This window comes from Channa argus, chromosome 12 (genome assembly GCF_033026475.1).
Source record: "Channa argus isolate prfri chromosome 12, Channa argus male v1.0, whole genome shotgun sequence".
NCBI lineage: Eukaryota > Metazoa > Chordata > Actinopteri > Anabantiformes > Channidae > Channa > Channa argus.
This window is the reverse complement of record NC_090208.1, coordinates 9,211,610-9,229,989: the sequence shown is the minus strand read 5'-3', so window position 1 is coordinate 9,229,989 and position 18,380 is coordinate 9,211,610. Positions and strand designations below refer to the sequence as shown.

The 18,380-nt window shown below is 39.5% G+C and overlaps 1 protein-coding gene across 5 annotated transcripts; it reads left to right on the top strand.

Moving 5' to 3' along the window:
* LOC137138085 (zinc finger protein 827-like) lies at window positions 1-17,005 on the top strand. 5 transcript variants are annotated; one of them, XM_067524996.1, is made up of 9 exons: window positions 3-358; window positions 2,443-2,529; window positions 3,875-4,099; window positions 4,484-5,164; window positions 6,887-6,947; window positions 7,040-7,110; window positions 8,813-8,861; window positions 9,312-9,506; window positions 11,820-17,005. In XM_067524996.1, exons 1-9 carry the CDS (start codon window positions 298-300, stop codon window positions 12,466-12,468), a joined length of 2,079 nt encoding a protein of 692 aa, XP_067381097.1. In that variant the 5' UTR covers window positions 3-297; the 3' UTR covers window positions 12,469-17,005. The 5 variants fall into 5 exon arrangements, with proteins under 5 accessions (XP_067381098.1, XP_067381097.1, XP_067381094.1 ...); XM_067524993.1 differs by having other exon boundaries at window positions 5-358; window positions 2,041-2,529; XM_067524995.1 differs by lacking the exon at window positions 3-358 and adding an exon at window positions 819-927 and having other exon boundaries at window positions 2,041-2,529.
* Window positions 17,006-18,380: the final 1,375 nt, after the last annotated feature.

Below are 18,380 nucleotides of genomic sequence, written 5' to 3'. Positions count from 1 at the left end.
TCTGGCGCGTGGACAGACACACACTGCATCTCTCTCTCTCTCACACCCACACACACAGAGAGAGAGAGAGAGAGAGAGAGAGGGGGGAGAGAGAGGGAGAGAGGAGGCGGAAACCTCCATCTGCCCTGCTCGGTGACCGACCCGTCATCGGAGGAGAAACGGTTCACGTCCTCACCGCTTTCATTTTTTTGTTTTACTTTCCCACCGCAAACGAGCTGAAACTGCGGGGCCACAATCCGGACGGGAAAAACAAGGAGGGAATTAACATGGAAGAAATCTATAGTCTATATATAGGCTATGCCCCGGACTGCACCACCGCCGCCACTGCCACCGCCGCCACCTGCCCCCCCTGGTAGCGGTAAGTCACAGAGAAATGAGGGGAGTCTGTTGTCCCGTCTTCAGCGGGTTGGCGTTAGCAGGAACCGGGTATCGATGCTAACTGACCTGTGAAAATGACTTTTGAGGTCTTGGGAGGTCGGGTTACCGTTCAGCCATGTTGCAGAAGAGCGAGCGGGGGGAGTTGGGGGAGGGGGGTGACGACTGTGCTCTTGACACCTGCCCTCGTTAGTGGTAACAAAAAAAACATCCCTTTAAAATGTCTAAATTGGCGCTTTAAGGGGGCGAAATATCCCACCGCCATCCCACACCGGGTAATGACTTTCTGACTCGGTGTGGCGGGGTCTGGTTGCCGTTCAGCCATGTTGCAGGGGGAGGGAAAGATAACTAGCTAACGGCGGGGGCTCCGGGGGCTTTGACACCCACCGAGCGACACCGGGAGAAGAGGGGGGGGGGGGGTTGATGGGGTTGGGGGTTAGATTTCGTTCCCCTTTGCGGATGCGGCGGCAGAAGCCCACACTGTGTCGCCTAGAGACGGAGACAGGAGGCTGAAGGAAACGGGGTCGACCAGTGAACTGAGGACAAGAATAGGTCGTTAGTTTCAATCATTTTATTTTATTTCAGTTTCACATTTAATTTTTTATTTGAATTTGTATAAATTCATTTATTTTTATTATTTTTATATATATTATTTGTTTTTGTTTTTAACTGAGATCCTATTATAATTTCTTAGAGTTTTCTTTAAAATTGTTATTATTTTTTATTATTTGAATTAATATTTATTGTTATTTATATATCGATATTTATATGTGTTATATTATATATCTATATTAATTATGGCCTAATTATTCACTTGTCAGTAGTCCAAAGTTCAAAGATGACAAAAGGAGTGAATTTGTCCAGCTGGAAATGCCATAACCTTGATGTTGTTGCTTCAACTTTAATAACTTACGGATTAATCTAATAATTGTTGCATCTGTCATAGTCATTCTTTTGTCTTTTTGAATTACTTAATATCCAAAATAATACAATGGTGCAATGTTTAAAATTGTAGATTGTATTCGGGACAAAAAAAAAAAGGCGATTAATTCAACCTACTAAAAAAATTAAAATGGGATTAATTCATTTTTATTTGTTATTTTCTATTAAGTCTGGTAGGTGGATATACTTATTCTCAAATAGAATATGAAATAGCAATAATTTAATATATTGGCTTTTGTTTAACTGTACAGTATGATAACAGTATTATTTAAATGTGTGCATTCTGGCACAAATCAGGGTTGATGTTGAGTTTTTCCTTTCTGCACGGGCAAGAAGTGATCAGGACTAACAACAGATGGCAGGTGGAAGTGGTTATTGATGATTATTGATCATAACTGATGATTGTTTGTCTGTGGGAAGGTCAGGGCAGGAGACGACTCAGCAGGGTCCGTTTCCATGGCGATAATGGGATTGATTTATCCCCTATTATTGGGTCTTATCTGTTTAATAATTTATTCATTCACAGCTTCACTTTAGTTATATTTCTTTTCTTTTCTTCTCCTTTCCATTCATTCCTCCCATCCTCCCTCCTTTCATCTTTATGCTCCTCTGTCCTCTTTCTGGTCCTTTGTCCTCACTGTTTCTCTCTCATTTTCTCCCAATCCATCTTCTTTTCTCCTCTTTCACCTCCTCTCCCTCGACCCATCTCTCTCTCTCTTTTAGGTCAATGAGAGCCAGGACCAGCTCTGCCCGAGCAGCAAATCCTCCCTCGTTTTCTCTCCTTCACTTCAATCTTCCCTTGTTTTTTCTCTGCCATGCTCTCCTCACTTCCATATGTTAAAAAACACAGTCATCTTATTTTAGCAACACTGCCTTCCTCCTCCTCTTCTTCCTCCTCTTCCTTCTCTCTTGCACTCACCGCTCCTGAGTTTTGACTCCCTCTCTTTTTACAAACGTGCACACACACACACACACACACACACAGGAAAATGAAGCGTGGGTCGAGTGTGTTGCAGCCTACCTCTGATGCAGCCAAACGACACACACACCCTGCAAACATACACACAAAGACACACACAAGTGATGATGCTTGCTCGCTGAGTGTGTCTGACACACTCGCCGCAGGTTCGAGTCCCTTCCCAGCAGCCACCTCTCTGTTCAGCCCTGATGTCAGCACCAAGATGGCGTCTGACCTCCTGATTAGGCTGTCAGGTAACACACACGCACACTCACACACACACACACACACACACACACACACAGTATACACGATCAGCCACAATCCAATCCAATACAGCAGCTCTGCCATGTATTCTACTTTCACTATAATTTCTCAGTTTCAGGTTGAAACTGTTTCAGGTTGAAAGTGAGAAACTAATATTGAGGTCACAGTGGGTGGTGAAATTGTACTGGAGTACATTATAATAAGAGGTGGTTCTAATGATTTGGCCGCCCTATTTAACATAAATGAAGGGGCCAAAATATTAGAACTAACTCATAATTGGGGTTTTGTATATTTTTGTTTTTACTATTTTGTTATATAAGACTCAACATGTATTTAGTTAATTAAACAATTCATTAAAATGTGTATTAAAAAATACTTTTTACTAGCACAATATCCCTGTTATCATCATCCTATTATGTGTGCAGTTATTATTTATAATGTACTTAAACACTAAATGTCCAAACGAATGTGGACACTGTATTTCTGTACATGGTTTGGGCTGTTTATCCCTTTATCCTATTTGTGTTTATGGTTTGGGTAGTTTATCACTTTAATTACGCTACATTCAAAAATGTTTTTCCCAGTTTCGAAGAGCATGATTGGGCTGCTAAAGCCCTGACCTCAGGCTCAACTAAAACCTTTGGGACAAGCTGAAACACTGACCATGAACCAGATCTTATGCCATGTTTACTTTATGCCATGTTTATTTCATTGTGTGGATGGTATATTTCCCCATATTTTAACTTGAAACACGTGTTTCATTGACCAATTCAAGGTTGCTTTATGATAGCAGAGTTGGCTGTGTGAGAGTTAAAACACTATGACTGTATTAATTAAAGTGGAGTTGGATTACATTGAACAATAGGCTTCAGTTGATATGAGACATCCCAGTAGTTATTACAACAAAGTCATATTTAAACAGAGCATTTACAGTGCATAATTCAATCCACGAATGTTGCAAATGGCATTTGTAGCAATGGAAAAAAGAAATGAAAAAAAGTATTTCCTTTGTTTGTTGTATTTGATTGAATAACACGAAAAGACGAAAAAAAAACAGTAATAGTGTTATAATGTAAAAAATGTTACACACCGTTAATGTATAAAACAATCAGTTAATATGCAGGTTTTTCAGGGAGATATTTAATGTATTGGTGTAATGTTAAGGTGTCCACTTACTTCTGGCTTGGTAGAGTACAAACCAGTGCTCCCATGGTGAGCTGGGTATTGTTATCAGGCTGTAATGTGAACTTTACTGTAATCTATTTACAGTCAAATCAGATCTCACTCACACTCACTCACAAAGCTTCATTCCTTGTTTCTGGTGGTCTTCAGAAGCGACCCAAAAGGCCCAGGTGCATCCTGGGAGCCGAGCAGAGGCGGTGCCTCAGCGGCGCGAGGCCCTGATGGAGGTGCGTGGGGGGCAGCAGGATGAGCCTGGCCTCGCCCTCTCACCCGATGGCCCTGGGGCGAGTCCTGAGCCGCCGTCCCTCACTCACACACCTGATGGCAATGCTGCTGCTGACACACTGGCATCAGACCTGCTAAGAAAACTGGCAGGTACAGATCTGTGTAAATGTTTTTCTGACTATCCATAACCAATGTATATTGAATTTTAAAAAATACTTTAATCTTATCATGTATTTACCTGATTCTGCTATAGTTAGCAGAATCAATTAGTCAATGAGTTTCATAATCAATTCAAAACCACAGGCTTTGTGAATATTTTTTAAATAGATTAATTGTTAAGTGCGAAGGTTTTCATATCAAATAGAAATTTGTTATAAAACCCAAGATGACTTCACATCTTCACAAAGATACACAACTATATTAAATAAATAAAGCAGCGTGTTCTGCAATTGATAAGCCAAAATCAGAGATGTGCTTGGCAATTTGTTAAAAAGAAACAATTTAAACATCAGCATTATTTTCCACCAATCACAGAGCGTCAGGAGGAGAACTGCCATGGGGTGAGGATCAAAGAAGAAGAAGAGCCAGTAGACGTTGACGCAATGGTTTTGTGTGACCTCATCCGTGACCAACCCATCACAAAAGAAATGACCACATCTACCCCAAAGATGGCCAGCCACCATCTTTTCTCCATTAAAGCAGAAGACCAGGGTCTCAACAAGACGCCTGAGCAGTTGCACGCTGGAGTGAAAATGGTGGACCGGTGTCTCCTTGGTGCTAAAATAGAAGACACATTTTTTAATGGAGGGTGCCAGGCTGGTTCTAAGACAGTTGATAGTGTCGTCCCTGGAGTCAACAAGTTTCAGATTAGAGTAAAAATGGAGGATCATGGAGTCTCTGGGACCAACGACTGTGGAGCCAAGATGAAGGACCAGATTCTCTTTAAAGCAAAAATTGCAGAGCGGCCTTTCTCTGGAACAAAAATGAGCAACAAGCTTTTGTCTGGAGTCAAGATGGAAGACCGTCCTCTTCTTTGTGACAAAATGGAGGACCAAGTTTTTTCCAGAACAAAGGCGGAGGAGCATCCTTTCTTTGGAGCCAAGGTGGAAGACCAGTTCACCACTGGAGCCAAGATGGCCGACCAGTGTCTCAGAGCCGTCCTTTGGCAGGACATGTCAGTGAACTTGGCATCCACACTTCTGCACCAGCTCTCAGGTAAAACAAACACTCTCTCACACTCTTTTACGTAATACGTTTTTGTTTCATTTGCTTAAAGGACTTGAGTGATAGAAGAGGACAAAACATCCGGTGGGTTATTTCTGGCAGGATCGAGGGAATTTCTCAGAAGAAAGTTTTATAATCATTCATTTAATCATTTCTTTTTAGAAAAATTATTCAACATTTTCTTTTCTATGTGTAATAAATGCATACATAAGTTTGATAATTGTAAATAAAACATACTGTGTGTAAGGATTATAAAGATTTATTTTAGGACCCCCACAGTCCAATTACATGCATGTTAGGTTAACTGGTGTATCTACATTGCCCTGTGTTGTAAATGAGAGTGTGAATGGTGGTCTGTCTGTGTATGTCTCTCTATGTTGGCCCTGAGATGGACTGAAGACCTGGTGTACACCGCCTCTTACCCTATGACAGCTCGGATAGGCTCAACCACAAGGATCCAATTCAGGACCCTTATCATTTCTAATCTAAATGAATGATTTATTTTTATTTTTTTATTATTAGCCCAGTCAATGGTTTATAAGCTGTTATCAGGACGGTGGTTATTATTATAATTGTCCCCTAAAATGTCTGTGAGGCAGGCTAATTTATTACATTCTCAGGAGCATCTCTCAGTGTATTAAATACAAATGTAATGCTGGTTAAGCATTTATTAAATTGCATTGCAGATGGTGTTAAACAGGTCAAATATAACTTGTGAACCCCGCAGAACCCCTGTGCGAGCAAACCCTTTGAACATCCACATTATGTTACAATAAATAAATAATAAATACAACAAATAACAAACTCACACCAGCCACTGTGACTGTTACACAAGCACCATGACCAGCTCATCCATGTGGGAAAATGGATGTAATTAGCATGTTTGACTCTCATTTTCTTCCTGCTCTCTCCTTCTTGCTGTACATATTAAACTGTTGAGATGTTTGCTTAAATGTAGCTTCAAGGTTATCACAAACAGGAATCCATCAGATCATTAAATATCACTATGTTTTGACAATCACTGTCTTGTGCTGTACTCTAATCAAATGAACTAGACCATAAATAAATCCTAGTACCAGCCTTGAGCATGTGCACCTTTGAACTTTATGAAAATCTATTAACATTTTAACATTCTCTTGAGTAAGAGTTTAGCATTCATTTCATATTGGAGACAAGGTCTGTAAATAACCAAAAGGTCATCTTTCTTTTGATCAACACTGTGGAGGTCCACAAAAACATTGCACTAAATAGAAACTCAACAACCCACAGTGACAAAGTAAAAACCTATTTACAGAGATTTTTGATGGTTAACATTCTGATTTGTGACATGGATCCAGCTCCAGTGTAAATTGTTCTTCTAGACTGAACTTCTACACTGGCCTGTATGCACAAATTTTACAGAAACGTGAGCCATGTGGTTACAATAAAAGCGACGTGATTTGTGCAATTTCCTCACCTGCCGACAATATGTTTCCTCCACACAAAGATCAGATATGAATGGGATCTAGGACCACATACAAAAGTGGCCTTGATATGATTTGAAAAGTCTGATTTCTGATCCAAATGATATTCACTCTTTGCAAAAAAACATTCTATCACAGTCACCTAGAAGCAAACAATGTAGTCTTGTACTTTCAGAAGGTATAAAACTATTTCTAAAGCTTTAAGCGTTGACAGGATCAGGGTGACCTCACTGTCACTGTCTGTCTGCAGAGAGGGTCAGTAAGTCCAACAACCAGCCAGTGGAGAGGACCACCCCACCCATCAGAAGCAGGTAAAATCACACTTGCTGCCCTGTGCCTGCAGAATTGGGTAATAAGCTTAATGTGTGCATGACTGTGTGTGTGTGTGTTACTTTTTCTGTAGTCCTGGTTTAAAGGTGAATGTGGACCCACTGCGCTCCTCCCCACTTTCGAGCCCACAGGACCCTCCACATGGTAAAAGACTGCGCTCTCTCTCACACACACACACACACACACAAAAAAACCTATAGTAGATATTGTGACTAGCTACTTCACCATCAGGGGATTTAAATGAAAGCCAAATGAAGAAACATTGTGTGAGAGTGTTCAGATCAGCTCAGTTGATCTTGAACTGTCACTTTTTTTATTCACATACTGAGTCAGTGTTATGATTATCATTGTTCTGCGGTCTTGCCAATCTCTGTGTAATATACATTAATGAACACTGACTCTGTCAGTCCGAATGGAAGGATTAAAGGAGCTAACGGGCAAAGCATTAGCACTAAAACACTGATCCCAATGATATTACAGTGAATGGCAGGCTGTGCTGTCATGCTGCTGGAGTAGCCTCTTCAACAGAAGATACTTAAAGCCTTAAAAACATTCTCATGTTTTCTTAGACAAGACAACTTCCTTTATGTAGCACCTGTCAAATGCAGAGACAATTCAAAGTACTTCAAATAGGCAAAGAAAAGGATTAATAACAGTAATTAGAAAACTAGAATTATTGTATTGTAGGTAAATACCTCACCCAACCAGTCAGGTTGCAGTTGATATGCAAAGGCTCATATTCAATTTATTAGTTCAAGTGAATGTTTTGCCATATTTGAAAAAATACCCTCCAGGTGGTCCTTCAAGAATATCAGGAGTGTTAAAAGACAATAAAAACATTGTATTTCAAAAAATTAAATAAAACATAAGTAATATAAAATTACAACTAGTATACAAACATTTTTTACCTCATAGTAAATAATAGATATTTTTGAAAAAACAAGCAATCACTTTGGAATTCAAGGATCTGCAATGATCACAATTTTGACATATTACAGGGTAAAAAAAATGTGTGTGTGTGTATATATATATATATATATATATATATATATATATATATATATATATATATATATATATTTGTAATTGAGAAAACTATCATGAGATCAGTGAATGATGAAAATATTAGTTAGCTGCCATCCTTAAGTAGGTTTCCTGCTGTCATCAAACCTAAAAAGCAAGATGCTAAAACACACAAACAACAGTGTAAATATGTGTCATAAATGTGCTTTATTATATTATAAAACCATGCAGTCACTTTATGAGATTTTATTAACTATGTTAATAATGAATTTGTCCAAGTAGCATATGCATCAGATCTGAACTGAATAACAGGGAACAGTTTAGAGTGAGTTTATCTGAACTAATTACGTTATTGTTTTATATTTATCATCATCACCTGTATTGATCTTATTCCACCGTTTTTGCCTTTCGGTAGTTGCTGCAGGCTTTTTCAAATAACTTTCACAAAAACTTTATCTCCACTGCACTGACATTTTTAAATAAACCCTTTTTGGGACTTTGTGCAATTATTTTGCCTGCAGTATTTTCAATGAAGCATTATTGTTATCGTTATTACTTTTTAATGACTGTCTTTCAGTGTACTGTTGTTTTTTTTTCTGTGCTATGGATTTATGCTGCCACCAGATTGCCCTTTGGGGTTATAATAAAAATGATTCTCAAGTGAAATCTCTAAACACTCAGAGCAGTTTACCAGTAATAACTTCCAGAGGGACCCATCATTACTAGAGTTTGGAGAGCACAGAAAAAAAGAAAAGGAAAAACATGGCAGGGAAAGATTAATATCATGTATAATATGCACTTGCTTAAATTCTTTTTCTCACAGGAACCCAAGTCAGCAGAGATCAAAACACAGGTTGTCCTTACTTCTACAGGTAACACACACACACACGCACTTCTCCTTTTAATACAAGCGAGGACTTTATTTGGCATTAACGGTCTCAAACCATAACCTTAACTTAACCCTAATTAAAACTTTAACTCGTTAACAAAGTACTAACTGTGAGCAGCCCTGTGAAGTAGTAATGACCTGACAAATTGGTCTAAGCTTGTTTAAACCTTTTATTTACCTCAAATAAAATACAGTAATCCCTAGTGGAGCCTCCTGTTAGCAGCAGGTTAACTTAGCATAGCATATAAAAACTAGCCAGGTTCTGTGTGAACAAAAACAAACTTCAGTCAGAGACGGCTGTTTTCCTCTTGCCTTCATTCTAGCTACCCAACTGCTCACTGAAGCTCTATTTTTATAGTAGGAACATGAGAATATATCAGTATCGATTGCCTTAGCTAACTAAAGTGAATATACGTATTCCCCCCCTCCTCAGGTGTCACATATGTGGGTTTGAGACGGACGGATGCGCCCTTTTCCAGAGTCACATGATGGAACATCGGCCATGGGAGCACACGTCCTTCTCGCTGCACTGCTGTATGTGTGACCACGCGACCAATCAGGAGGCAGAGATGAGAGTTCACACCAACACGCACTTACACGGCGACACAGGGATCAGCAGAGAAATGAGGTGTGTTCACGTTAAATGTGTGTTTAAAATATTATGAATTTGTTATAGTATTTCAGAAAAGAATATTAAAATATTGCTGCAGGAGAACCATTGACATTATTCAAAAATGTTAATCTATTTGAAAACACAAATATTGACACTATATTCTTGCAAGAGACCTTCCATCTTTAAACATTAGTACGTCATTATTTAGTTTTCAATTATTACACTTTTTTAAATTAAAACTTGTCACTGTTTGGCCATAAAAACGGTCACCACCTGGCAAATAGGTACGAGTCCTCCACTGAATTATAACTGCGGTGGATAATATTTCTCGGCTGTAACACTAACTGAAGCAATAAGTAGCTGACGTCCTGAATATCATACGTGACCAGGTTTTTCTTTTAATGGAATTTTGCTTCCCTGATGGCACAGGCTTATTTGAAAATGAAAATGCCAGGATTCATCAGGCTCAGATTGTTAATGAGTGGTTCAGGGAGCATGAGAAATCATTTTCACACATAAATTAGCTACCTTAACCCCACTGAGAATGTTTGCTATGTGCTGATATTGTGAAAAATGAATGCAACTGCTCATTGAAATGATGCTACAGCAAATGCGTGTCACAATCAAAGCTAAAGGTGGTTCGCTGAAATAATTGAATACTAGAGTGTGCTTATTGGTAACACTCATGGCAGCAACGATCTGCTGAAGTTCACACTGAGCATCAGAATGGGGAAGAATAGGGATTATGTGACTTTGAATGTGGCATGGTTGTTGGTTACAGACAGGCTGATTTTCACACACAACCATTTGCAGGCTTTTCAGAGAATGGTCTGAAAAAGAGAAAATATTCAGCGAGCAGTGGAAATGCCTTGTTTGTGCCACATGTCAGAGGAGAGTGTCCAGACTGGTGAATCAGTGAACTGGGATGCAGAAGAGCATCTCTAAACGCATAACATGTCAAACCCTGAAGCAGATGGGCTACAGCAGACACTTAGTTCCCTCTGGTTGTTCAGAGTTGTCACTGAGTGATACCTCTCATCGTATATATACAATCTTTGGCACATAGAGCAGTATTGAACCCTGTTTCTTCCCCAACATGCAGAGAGCAAACATGACAACACATCAGATTTTTACGTTATTGATTGTAAATGATGAAATCAATGTTACAGACAGGTCGTCTGCCTGTTGGCATTTTGAGCAACAAACAAGTAACATATTAAAGAAACTGGTGGCCAAATATACTTGAGCAGCTCGCCAAGTGTACTGTAATTGTGCCTTCCTCTAAACACACACACACACACACACACACACACACACACACACACACACACTTCCGGAGCATTGAAAATATTACATCCTTGATGACTATCTCTTTTTAATTTTATATTTTTCTCTGTCTTCCAATATTAAGACTACTTACATTTAAACAGCCAACAAGAGTAGAATTTGCAAAGTAGCAGCACAGACTTTAATCCAAAGATGATTTTTTTTTTTTAGCATTAACAAGCCTTCTACTGAGTTTAAAGGAGAATTTATGAGATTTTCATTCATGGCAGTATGGATAGTAAAGCCAACAATTAATTGCCTCTTCTCCCTAGGAATCTCTGTCAGTGTCCGTCACCTGGATTAACCTGTTTGTCTGCACTGTAGATCTCCACCGTTGTTCAAAGAACGGTTTAAAAAAGCAGGTCATATTGTAGCATAAAGCCTCCAGATCACCTAGAAGTAATGCTTCATCAAAACTATTTTATCAGAATCATAATTTACAATAAAATTTACAATGTTCAATAAACCCTGTGCAACAGGACAATTCATTTATTTAAATCATAATTTCAGACATAATGAAAAATGGGATGTAGGTAGATTACTGCAAGAAAAACAGATTTGCATATCGAAGAATTCATAATAGTAACAACAGTAACCAACAAATCCATACAAGAAAGCATATAAATGTATAAAACATACAGAAATGTCTATAAATGTGCAATAACAATTACACATCCCTGTTGTGAGATAGCTGCAGATTATATTATTAAGAATCATTTGTGATTGTCACAGGAGCTTGAAAAAGTAAAAAAAAAAGCTCCATTTTCTACATTTAGTTAGTCAGAAAGAGACAAACTCCAAAAGCTGTGATGTTCAAGATAAATGTGTGAGAGTTGCCTCTGCAGTGATGCTTAAGCAGACAGAGCTCCAGTGGGCTCCGACCCAGTTTAACCCCTACACTTGGTGGGCGTGATGTGAACAGGACACCGATCCTTTATCCTCGCTTGTAATCTTTTTATGTATGTGTGTGGTTTAACCCCTCCCTCCCCTTCTGACTCCCAGATGCCCCGTCATCCCTCCTGCTGCTGCCACCTCCGGCAGTGCTCCGGCAGTTGCCATGGCAACCCAGCCGGAGAAGAGCAACTCTGAGCATCGCTGCCGCATCTGTCAGAGGTCGTTTCCAGGGCAACAGGAGCTGCTGGTTCACTTCCAGGGTCATCGCCAAGGTAACCAGTACCGGTGCGACCGGTGCGGCCACCTAACGAGGACAGCCAACAAGCTGGTGGAGCACGTTCGCGTGCACACCGGGGAGCGGCCGTTCAACTGCGACCTCTGCCCCTACAGCGCCAAGCGGCGGGACAGTCTGCGCCTGCACTGCAAGGTCAAACACGCCGCCCACGTTAATGGGAATGTGGCGGACGCGCCCGGAGATGTGCACACACACCGGTCGTACGTGCATGGAGACAATCAGCGATCAAACAAACACGTCCAGCGGCTGCACACACCGCCCAGCACACACACTGCTGCATCCCCCTCTCTTCTTCATCCCTCGCTCTCTGACCGAGCAGGGTGGAGAGATCTGTCTCCTCTCCTCCCTATTACCACACTTATCTCTCTGAAACCACGATCTTCTTCATCCTCCTCGTCCTCCTCGTCTTCCTCCACTAAACACTCCTTTCTTGGCTACCTTGGTCTGACAACTTCTTTATAAATGCGTTTTTTCCCTCCTTTTCTCCTCTCGACAGTCCCCTTTTCTTTTATTCTCTATTCCTCGTCCCCTCTGCTGGACTCTCCTCTCGTCCTCCTATCTTCTTCTCCTTTTTTTGCTTTATCTTCTCCTCTTCCTTGTTGCATCCTCTCATCTCCTGTCTTTGTTACTCATTTCCCTCTCATTTTCTGTTTTCTCTGCTTATTTCCTCCCTTTTCTTTTCCCCCTTCTCATCTTGTTTACTCTCTTCTTTCCGTTTGTGGTTTACTCTTCTTTTCCTCTTCCCTTTTCTTCTTCCCCTCATCTGACCTTTCCAAGTCTCTCCCCCTTTCTCCTCGACTCATCTTGTTTCCTGTTCGCATTTCCTAACCTCCCCATCTACCCATCCTCTGGACATTTAAAGTGATGGATGTAAAGCTCTGTAATGTATCCGACATACCGTCACTCAACACTATAACACATGAGAATGTCAGCTACTGTTATGCTCAATGCACTGAAGACACACACATAAGGAACGTTTTGAATTTATTCGACTTCTGCATCATGCTTGTGATTTTTGCTGCATTCCTGCCTGCTTTAGCTCCTCATATAATCACTGAACTCTTATCTATTTATCTGTGTGACATATTTATTGCCTGTCTCTATTGTCCTGCAAAAATCCTGTACTTAAAAACTCGCTCTGCCTTCATTTTGCACAAAACACAAGATGCTTAGATGTAAAGATTGTTTACTTATTCTGTTCTTTTGCTGTAGGGGAAAACACCACAAAGAAATGATCCTGACAAGTCATTTAGTATTTTATTGACTTCTAAATTGATCATTCCCTCACTTTCCAAAACAAATCATGTTTTTTGTTTTTCTGGGATCAGTTTTCTTTTTAGGCTCATGTTTCAAGAAAGAAAATTCTTGAGACAAGGTAAAACTGTGGAAACAAAGACTATGGCTCTATTTTGCTGCAGGCACGATGCCAGTGTTAGGCCAGATGCCACTTTCATGCAATTTTACTTGGGCGAAAGTCATTTTTTTGTTTTTAATATTTTTCCTGGCACCCGTGCCTGTGTTTTTGCTGATTAGGGGATGCAGCGGTATTTTTAGTCCTCACTTTAAACCACAATTGAGTTTACATTAAACCCTAGTCTGACCTTCTTTTTAACCACACACACAGTGAAATTTTCATGCCTTTCCTAGGCAAAGGTGTGCACACCTGCTCCTAAAATACCTTTCAGTTATATAGTAGTAGAGTCATGGCAACTAGACATTATTCTTTTTTGTTTGTTTCATTAGTCATCCAAGTACCTTCTTTAGTCTAAGGTAATTTGGTAGGAAATCCTCAAATGTATCCCCACGGGTGATTTAAGTTCTCACCTGAACTGAATAGATTTGTCAGGTGAACATTTAAAACATTAGGGGTTTGGATCCTTGGGTGGTTAGGTTTGGCATTTCTGTTGGATGTGTGATGTTGCCTTAATGTCCCTGGAGATGGATGAAAGGGCCACGTGGAAAATGGAAGACAATGTGTCCTCTGTTGACCTCTGTCCTTAGCTTTAACTTTAGCTGAAGGACAAAGGACTCTGCCTATCAGAGGTGGAGTTTACCATGCAGGCCACACCCATCTGGGGGGTTACAGGGGTTGCAGAAGTTGTGTTTCACCCATGTAACGCACAGCAAGAGATCTTCACAATCAGAAGTGTTCTCATAAGGGAAACTTCATTTCAATGGGGGTCGGCGAGTACGGGAGGCATAACATGATAGAAAAGTTACCCCACGGGAAACACTTTACTTTACAGCACATCTGAGCCATGCGTCTAAGAAAACGAAAGACGTCGTCGAAGTCACCTGACAGAAACATTGTCAACATGCCCATTTTCTTGCTTTAAATCCTCCTGACAACTCGGGACAGAGCAGCATCCTTTGTGCTGGGGCTCATGCACATAATCTGGACTTTGTACAAGGGGGCTATCTAATCTCATGAGTGTCTTACTCAGACTTTTGCATTCTCACATAGACCACCTCTAGATAAAGTCCAGAAAATTGTAGGATTCCATTGTACGTATGAAAGAGTCTTAAAAAAGGATACATTTGAGGTTAACCTACCGAGCTTTACCCAGACTTCAGAAGCTACTTGACTTAGAAGTTTTAAACTAACAAGTACAGTTGTCATGACTCAACGCCAGTGTAACCTCAGCTGGATGACCATTGAGTTATTTCAGTGTGGCTTCCTACCCAGGGCTGCCATTGTACATTGACATACCATCAAAATAAGTCTTATAATTAGACTGGGAATAATTAGCCACAATATTTTCCAAGATAACTTTCCATCTCTGTAGGCACAGAGATAAAAAGTGGAAAAAACAGATTTAAACAGACACACGTGGAACAGGTGTTTTTTTTTGTTTGTTTTTTTGCCATTTGTTTAAAAGTACTTAACAAATTGTCAGCCAACAAAATCAGTGCAACACAGGGAATAAATTTGCTGCATTGCTGCCTCTTAGCTCTTTGGGGTTTTTTAAGAGAACAAGGTTTCTGGAGGACAGTGATGGTATTTCTAATATTTGTGTTGTATATTGATAATGTATTTGTGTTTACATAACTACATAGGGCTCCTATGAGTCTAAAATGTCTTAATTTAAAGTTGCACTATATATGGTTTTGCTAGGACAAAAAAAAACAATGATAATGTTAGAACACTCTTTTTTCAACATTCCTCACAAGACCAGAAGCGCTGATTTTGCTTTCTTCATTCCAGAGATCAAAGATTCTGTTATTTTATCTGATTATTTTATCAAAGATTCTGTTATTTTGTCTGATTCCTCTGAATGGTGCAGCAGTCACTATAGAGATTGAACATTGATTTAAGAATCCAAGATAAAGTATATATTTATACTTTATCTTATTACTCATTATATTACGGAGCCCACGAGGTCATGAGCGAACTAAGAACGTGTTCACCGTGCTGAAGTATGACTAAGTACATTTACTTAAGTTAATTTGTGAGTAAAGCAAGGTACTTGTACTTTTTGAATTGACTGTAAATTTGGATACTTCAAATTTGATTTGTCCAGAAAAAAAATATATCCTTTTACAAAGAAAACTATCCTATTTCTGAAACTAAATGAACAATGTTGGGCTCCTCAAAGCTGTTTTCTAAATCTATGAAAAGTTGACTTTTTAGACATATGTAGTTCTTGCAGGACAGCAATACTACAAAATACTACAAGCATGATGTTCTTAGAAAATATGAAGTCCACCTGTAGATTAAGTCTACATTATGTAACGTAGTTTGAATTTGTGCAGTAACGACCACCAAAAACTGGCAAATACATTAACGCACCAGTAATATCAATCTATAAACATTATAAATAACAGTTTAATACTTTCACTTTTGGTACTTTAAGTACATTTTGCACTTTTAATCAAGTGAAATTTTGAATGCAAGACTTGAAACTGAGTATCTCTACGGTGTGATATTGGTACTTTAATTTAAATAAAACGTCTGAGTACTTACAGCCCTGTTTGTACACATGATTTAATCATTTGTGTGCATGAGCTAATGATTGGTGCTGTGGATTCTATATTCTACATTTTACCGACTCCCCTCTAAATACCATGACACAAACAATGTGCCAGACATGTGAAGAAGGTGGCCAGAAGACATATCATAAAGTATAATATACAGATTTTACAGTAAAATCAGTTTTTTTGCAATGTTTGAAGGGTCTGAAAATATTTATCATTTTAATTAACAGCCAAAAGCTTAAGTACATCCACAACATCTCAGTCCAAGATCAAAATCAAATCATAAATAAGAAGCAGTCAACAGTGCCAGTGTAAAAAGCACATGCAGGAAAGACTGATGGCATAAAGGTAATGTGTCAAAATCAACAGCAAAACTTCTTCAATCCTGCATATGAATTTATTTTCTCTTTCCATGACACCTGCCAGATTATATCACGTTATGCTCATACTGTCTGTACCAACTTTTGCATGTCTCCTGAATGTAGCATCACACCCATGAGACAACTTATGACTGTATATGATCTACGTTATCAGTGGTTGACATGTCAGCCCTTAGGATGCTCTATTCAAAGTTCAGTTCAGACTTGTTGTGTACTGATGACTTATAAGGTGTAAACCAACATTTTTATATCTTCTCGCACAGAATAGTAGATGAAAATCTGCAACGGAAACAATGTCATTAATTGCCTGGAATAATGCTGTATAAACAGGAAAAAGCCGTCCAAACCTAAACCTGAAACTCTGATGAACAGAACTGCTAAAACAAAAACGGTTTATTATGAAATATGTCTCTAATCAACGGTGCTAGAGAGCTGATGTCTGCCTGCACGTCTCATTTTAAAAGTTTGTTTGCACAAAAAAACACAGAGAAGCATGAGAAACAAAAACTTCCCAACACCTCTTTAGACTTTTACAATATTTTACTGTCTCTGTCTTTAGTTCATTTTTTATGTTGAGGTTTTTCTCCGCTGTATCCTGTTACTGTTTGCTGCTGAAATGATCAATAAAGTTTCATTTGATCTGATTCGTCTCTGCTCAGGTTTTTGGTTTTTTTTACAGGCAGAGAAATAGTTTTGGTCATTTTGTCATACTTCATAAGAATTGTTGTTACTTTATAGTCATGTTGCTACAATTTTGAATCTCTGTTGCAATTTTGTATATTTTGTTGTCAATATTTACCTTTAAAAATTTAAGAATTGCATAGCAGGTGTTTTTCCAATAACTATGAAGAAAAAGCTTTTGGGGCCAGTGCATGTCATGTCATGAACATTGAAGTTGTAGTAGCATAGTTTTACCACTATGCCAAAACTTATTCGCAGCCAGCACTTCTCCCGAAGGCTTGATATTAACAAGCAACAACTAGCTACAGTATCTGCAGAGGAGACTGTGGGACCTCAGCCACCATGTCTGTGGCTCTGCCCCGGCTTCATACTCAAATGAAGTTCAAATACAGAAGACTTCTGAGTGCAGAAGGGGGATCTAAAGGAATCTAGTCTGTTTACTGGTGCTCAGATTTCAGAGGACTCTGAGATACTTAGCTGCATAATCCACTCTTCAACAATAGTACTACTATTTAATACTGTAATAGAGTCAAATAGATAAAAGATAATCTGAAATGAATTAAACGCAACTTCACTCTTATTCAGATCCGAGATGAGAGAAAGCTGAGATTTAAAGAGGCATTTTAGAGGCAAACCAGGCATGAAGGTCACATACCACTCTGTGGGAGGATAAGTGTCAATCACCATGGGTCCTGTCCCCTCCTCGCCGGTCGCCATGGTTACCTGGCATGTTGTAGGTCTCCATGGTGGTGAGCAGTAGGTGCATTGATTGGCCGGTTGCAGCTCTGGCCTTGGCCAATCCTCGATTAGCGTAAAGGCCGGGGGATGTCGAATAAAACACTCGCTCACATGCACACAAAGGTCATTATTAGATTTCAGCAAATGGTACTAAAGTAGAAGGAAGGATGGAGGAAAGATGTTTTCCTGGTGGTATGTGGAGGGGATAAAAAAAAAAGGTTGCGAGAGAGTTAGAAAGAAGATAAAAACCCAAGATGGGGCAAACGGTGAAAAGTAAATTTACTCAGTTTTGTGTATTTAATTGAATGCTTGAGTATTTCAATCCTAGTTTTCTTCCAGTGACTTCCCCAGCTCAGGTTTCAGCACCATAGTACCTAAGCTAAGGATCTGTGGACCAGCTCTCTGTGCCTGTCCCCACCTGTCAGTAGATCACACGCTTCCTGACTGACAGGAAGAAGCAAGGTGAGGCTGGGAAAAATCACATTCAACACACAAATTGGGTGTCCCTCAGACACATGTCCTCTCCCCTCCGCTGTTCTCTCTCTACACAAACAACTGGATACACAGTGACCCATCTGTCAAGCTCTTGAAAATTCCAGA